Source organism: Anas platyrhynchos, chromosome 10 (genome assembly GCF_047663525.1).
Source record: "Anas platyrhynchos isolate ZD024472 breed Pekin duck chromosome 10, IASCAAS_PekinDuck_T2T, whole genome shotgun sequence".
Classification (NCBI taxonomy): Eukaryota; Metazoa; Chordata; class Aves; order Anseriformes; family Anatidae; genus Anas; species Anas platyrhynchos.
The window spans coordinates 578592-585000 of NC_092596.1; the positions used below are offsets into that span (position 1 = coordinate 578592).

Sequence of the window (6409 nt, forward strand, 5' to 3'; positions counted from 1 at the left end):
ACAGGAGAGGTTTCTAAATGGCATATCTCTGCGAGTGTTCCTGTAGTCCGGAGGTTTTTGTTTGTTTGTTTGCCTTTGGAAGGTTTTACTGTTAATCTTCACGTCCTTCAGCAGAAGTGAGAAATGTGATTTTATTTTGTGCAGTGTCGCGGACCCTCCGAAATCTACTGGGAAGGATGAATACCTCGCACAGTACCAATGTGATGACGGTGGAGACAAGGAGAAACCAAGAAGATCAAAAGAACGTGACCTCATTTCAAAAGAAAACGTTTTGTACGGCAAAGAGTCTTCTGAGCCTGGTGAGAAATTGCGGCAAACTTCCTCTCTCGAGTGTGACACTGAATGTAGCTCTAAAAAGCTTTCCTCCTCAGCTATTGCAGAGAGATGCCAAGGTAGAAAGGACAAGACTAAAAACACTGAGAAAGAGCATTACCAAAGCAAGAGGGAACATGCTCCTAGTGAAGAGAAGGAGAGTCAAAAAGCAGGTCCTTCCAGCAAGAGGAGGTGTTCTCAGAGCGTGGAAGTTGTTCATCAAAAGCGTCACAAGCAGGAGCACTGGGAGGGAAGCAGGTGCAGATCTTTCCCTGGTGAAAGAAACAGCCCTGAGAATGGCAGAAGAGCAGTCAAATATTCAAAGTACAGATCTGGCAGCGGAGGAAGATCAGAACAAGGTAGCAATAGATATTACCGATCCAAAGGGGAAAGAAGTTGGAGCAGAGAAAGATACTATCGAGATGAAGCACGGAGGTGGGAAAGATGTAGCTATTACAATGATTACTATTCACCTCATGCGACAGGAGACAGTAGAGAGAGAAAGTTCTCTCACGGTGATGCAGCCTTTGACAAATGGACTGCAACTTACTACGGCAGGTCACATAAGCATTATCATTACAGAAGTGGATGGCCTCACGGTTCCCTCTTGAGAGATGAAGATGGACGTCGCTTTAGCACACCCCGAGCAGACTTGCATCGTTGCTCGGTATCTCAGCAACATTCTGGAAGACATTCTCGTGAAAGACATGCGCTTCCACCTGTGTCAGCTCATTTGGAGAACTGTCGCCAGAAAAATGAAACAGAAGGAAACAGAAAATCTACCCGTGCAGAAGGTAGTGAAAGTGAAATAGAAAGGAAAGACAGAAAGATAGAAAAGGAGCTTTTAGGTGGTGAAAAAAATGCAAAAATATCACAAGTTCTAGAAGAAAAAGAAGTCTAAGGATAAACATGGAGAGAAGGATTCCAAGTAAGCAAGGATTCCAGCATACTCCGCATTTTTTATCCTAATTCTTTTCTGGGTGCTTCTCATGTATTCCTTCTTTTTTTTCTTTTTTTTTTCTCCTTTTTTTTTTCTTCTCTTTTTTTCTTCTTCTTTTTTTTTTTTTTCTGGTAGTTTCTAAGTTACTTAGATAGCATCAGCTGGCTGGGGATCATGTTGTTAGGTTGATCAGTGAAGATAGGAAAGCTATTGCTGAATTGTTTCAGAGCACTAGCTTTGGACCACATAGTTGGAAACACATCCGTACACCATTCTGGATTAGGTTAAAAGTTTTTTTCTGCTTGCACATATTCCAGAGCTAGCCATTGTTAATGATCTGTGTACAAACCAGGACCTATGGCCCTCCAATCTGAGGGCTTAAGTTTGCTACATCTAAAGTAAGTTGCGTGTGCACAAAGTACCACAAAATAGCTGACATGCTGCAAATCATCACCTGTGGTAAAATAAATAAAGTTTCATATAGGCAACAAGTGCCACATCTTTTTTTCTCTTTTAAACTTGCATGTTTCTTTCAGACTTCACGATTTGTGTTTCTGTGTGCTCCACTTTGACAATGCCAATCCCAAGCGTAAAACAAGAAGAAAAAGGAGAAGAAAAAGAAGAAAAAAGAGAACCAGCAGGAAAGTGAAAGGCTCCTTGGAACACTTAGATCCTCATTTCCAGAAGATAACGCGGGAGAAGAAGGAAGAATCCCATCCTCCAGATGGCTCTTCATGTGAGCAATGCAGAAGTGAGAGCAGTAAACAACCTTACAAGGAAGGGAAGCCTTCCAGTGCAGGCGAAAGCAAGAAATACAGCTCCGTCTCATCCAACGAGTGTATTAAAGGTAAGCGGCCGCAGTGTGTTTGAGGAATTCCTTTTCTATTAATGTAGAGATTATTTCCAACAGTCTTGAAGTGCTTGGTGACTTAACAGTCTGCTGGATATTAAAAAAAAAAGCTGATGGACTTTTTCTTTCCGTTTTTAAATGACCACTAGGAAAGAATGCCTGAAATAAAGAGGTGAAAGGCAAATAGTTTTCATTTGGTGTGATGATTAAGTGGCAAACAAGAGGAAGAGTTGCAAGATCCCTTCTTAAATTCAGTCCAGCCAAGTAGGAAAAGTAAACGTGGACAGCTGTATCTTGGCAAAGAAGATAGTAGGGAGCAAGGAGGTTTAGCAGTCAAGATGGAAGGTGATGCCATGAGGCTTACAGGCTAGTAATGTTCTAGTGAAACCCAGCCTTCCTAAAGAAGCCTGCCTGAATAATTCCTGTGAATAACAGACTGTGTTCAGCTATTTCCTAACATAGAAACGGTGCTGACTGCTTCTTCAGAGTAACATAAGTTAGTGATACTGCTGAAATAGTTGTGGTTCAGACGTAGATCTGATTTCTCCTAAGCACGCTGAATTCACAGCTGTTGATCCTCCAGCGGAGGCTTTGCAATTGAACACCTGGAGAATAGGTAAATTTCCCGCTGTTGTTCTCCTCTCCTCTTGTTTTGTTTTGTTTTGTTTTCCTAGTAGAATAGGCTTAAGACTCTGAAGAAACAGGCTGCTTTTTTTCATTTCCAACACTGGCTGTTCCTCCTGAGCCCCGCCTTCTATTTTTGCAGTCACAGGATACGTGAATGTAAATTCTTGGGAGAGAGGTAGAAAACTCTGTTTCAACTGGTGTTTTTTTCGGCTATGTGGGGAGACCAAATAGGGTGGTTTTGAATCTTCTGGCTCTTATTCAGAGCAGCAGCATGTGGAGGGAGACAGATGCATGTGCTTTTTTAGTGCAATGGCTTCAGAAGCAAGAGGGGAAAAACACTTTCTCTGGGAGCTGGAGAAGGTGTCCTTATCGCAGGAGAGGTTTCTAAATGGCATATCTTTGCGAGTGTTCCTGTAGTCTGGATGTTTTTGTTTGTTTGTTTGCCTTTGGAAGGTTTTACTGTTAATCTTCACGTCCTTCAGCAGAAGTGAGAAATGTGATTTTATTTTGTGCAGTGTCGCGGACCCTCCGAAATCTACTGGGAAGGATGAATACCTCGCACAGTACCAATGTGATGACAGTGGAGACAAGGAGAAACCAAGAAGATCAAAAGAACGTGACCTCATTTCTAATGAAAATGTTTTGTACGGCAAAGAGACTTCTGAGCCTGGTGAGAAATTGCGGCAAACTTCCTCTCTCAAGTGTGACACTGAATGTAGTTCTAAAAAGCTTTCCTCCTCAGCTATTGCAGAGAGATGCCAAGGTAGAAAGGACAAGACTAAAAACACTGAGAAAGAGCATTACCAAAGCACGAGGGAACATCACGGAACATTTTCCGTGATTTTCTTCCTGAGCAGAAGTGTGCAGTACTCCTTTTCCATTAATGTAGAGATTATTTCAAACAGTCTTGAAGTGCTTGATGACTTACCAGTCTGCAGATGTATTATCAAACCAAAAAAAAAAACCTGACTTGGTAGACTATTTTTTTCCCACTTTTGAATGACTACTAGGAAGAAGGTTGTTCCGGCATCAAGAAAGTCATGTGGAATGTAACAAAATTTACTGAACCAGTAAATAAAAACTATATTTTTCTATTAGTTCCATTGTTTCAACTCTTCTGACGCTTATGGATGGCACAGATAACAGAGGGGAGATCGTGGTAATCGGAGCTACCAACAGACTGGATTCTATAGATCCTGCTTTACGAAGACCAGGACGCTTTGGCAGAGAGTTCCTCTTCAACTTGCCAAATAAAGAGGTGAGAACTTAAATTGAATGTTAGTGCTACCATGGCAAAGTCCAACTTTATAGGAAAAAAAAATAATTGACAACTTGAACAAAAGAGTGATATGTGGAGACACTGCAAAGTTGTACCTGTTTGCTTAATTATTTAGTCCACTTGGGCGTTTTCATCATGAAGTTGTGTTTTTGGTCTCAATCCTTCACTTCTGAATGTATAGGGGACGTGTTTGCATTTGATTGTGCCCCGGATCAGTGGTAGTAGTTTGAGTCATAATTATTTTCTTCTTTATAGTAATTGTAGCAATTTGAAGCATTGTGCCAGAAGTGCTTTCTGTGCATTTACTGACTGAAAAGCAAATGTGATGAAGTAATGAGACTGTCACAATGAAAGCTTGCTAAGTTTTAGAGAAGTTTTTTGGACAACAAAGAAATGTTTCTGGATAAATTTTTCATTACAGTATTTTCCTCTGGGTCATTAGGTCTCGTAGTTTGGAAACTTGTTATTGAAGCTATAAATGCCTTTTCTTTCATTGTAGGTTCCTAGAAAAAGTTCAGTATAACAAATAAGAAATATTCAATTTCCTGGTTGAAAATGCAGAGTGTATATTAAATAACTGTAAAATACTTGAAAGTTGAGCAAGTAAGAAAAGCGTATTAATAGATGAGGGGTTTTCAGGGAGGACTGTTTGTTTGTTTGTTTGTTTGTTTGTTTGCTTTTTGGTTTGTTTGTTTCTTGTTGGTATTTTTAAGGAAAACTTGGGACAAGCTAAAACGCAATGATTTTGCTTCCAGGCTAGAAAAGAAATTTTCAAGATTCATACTCGTGACTGGACCCCTAAGCCACCGGACATGTTGCTTGATGAACTAGCTGAGAAATGCATTGGTAAGACTGAAACCAAAATGGATTCTTGCTTGTGAGCAAGTTGTAAAGAACCTTAGCTTGTACCAGGCAGTACCCAAGCTCTTGTGCCTTGCTGCACAACTAGTCAACGAGGCAGCTGGCACGCCTTCATAGCAATCAGAGTTAGATGCTTTCATCTATTTACTCTTTGTTGTCGTTCTTTTTGTTGTCTGAGAACGTTAAATGGTTCTGGGGCATCTTCCTCAAGAGTATAGTTTTTGATGAGGAGTCTGCTTCAGCTGCATAAGCGCAGGATATCAGGCAGTGAGCAACATGAAACTTCCCTGCAGAGCGGTAGCACTTTGAATTCCCTGTTAACCTGTTTGGTTTTGGCATTACAAATTGTTTAAATGTTGCATGTTGTAAACCTGGGCCTTGACTGATGTAATGTTTGATTTTTGTTTGTTAGGATACTGTGGTGCAGATATCAAATCTTTATGTACTGAAGCTGCGCTGTGCTCTCTACGCCGATGCTCTCCTCAGATTTATGCAAGTAGGGAGAAGTTGCTACTAGACGTTAATTCTATTAAAATAAAAGCAAAGGACTTTTTCATGGCTCTGAAGAAGGTTGTTCCGGCATCAAACAGGATCGTGGCTTCACCCGGACAAGCACTATCACCCATTTTCAAGCCACTTTTTAAAAGATCAGGAGCGAATATTTTACAAGTTGTGCAGAAGATCTTCCCGCATGCACAGCTCGCACTAAAGGAGGACCGACAGCAAGGTATAACCACAGCATCCACTTCTTTATAATTCTGCTAAAGCAAAAACTTGTGGTTTGTGCAATCAACTTAAACCTTTCAGACATAATGATGGTAGAATTTTATTATTTGCATGTGCATGTCTTTCTTTTGGGCATGTCTGGAAGATAACGCATAGGTTTTATTCTGGATTCGAAACTGAAATGCCAAATGGAAGCCCTGAATGACTCAATACACAGTAAAGGACGATGCGTTCTCTACTGAAGCATCCTGCTTCTGACGGCAGCTAAGATAATTAGCATTTGTAGAGGTTGACTTGAGGTTTGAAGTATAAGGCACCTATTTTTCTTTAAAAAATCAAAACTCAGATATTTGGAGGGGAAGCATTTCTAGGTCAATGTTTCTAATTCCTTTCTGAAGAATGTCGGGACCAGGATACAAGTATAACTGGTCTAAGCTAAATATTGTTTTAGCTATCATCATTTTTAACCAGTCTCCTAATTTAAATGTTTGTAGATCATACTATACATGTGCACGTGAGATCAATTAGCACTGATATTTACTAGATGAATGGAATTCTGTGGCCATCACATCCTTAATCCCCGTGCTTTCATTGTGGGAACCTCCTCCAGAAAGAAATGGTCTTTTTTTTTTTTTTTTTTTTTAGCTATTTAGCAACTGCGGAAATTGTTTGTAATCTCCTTTATTCTAAGGGGGAGAAAAAAATCACCAAGAGTAGCGTACCTTATACGTACACATCAGTGGGACTTAGTACAGCTTTGTAGGGCCTTGTGCCATCTCCTTAGATCTGTGGTGGGATGAACTCTAGGAAATAG

At 40.4% G+C, this 6409-nt stretch overlaps 1 protein-coding gene across 1 annotated transcript in view; it reads left to right on the forward strand.

Annotated features, from left to right (window-relative positions):
- The first annotated feature begins 4771 nt into the window (after window positions 1-4771).
- LOC140003356 (ATPase family AAA domain-containing protein 2-like) overlaps window positions 4772-6409 on the forward strand; it is a 12278-nt gene continuing 10640 nt past the window's right edge. The window contains exons 1-2 of the mRNA XM_072043102.1: window positions 4772-4854; window positions 5282-5596. Coding sequence (XP_071899203.1) covers window positions 4821-4854; window positions 5282-5596 — 349 coding nt within the window. The 5' untranslated portion in view covers window positions 4772-4820. The remainder of the gene's footprint in view (window positions 4855-5281; window positions 5597-6409) is intronic.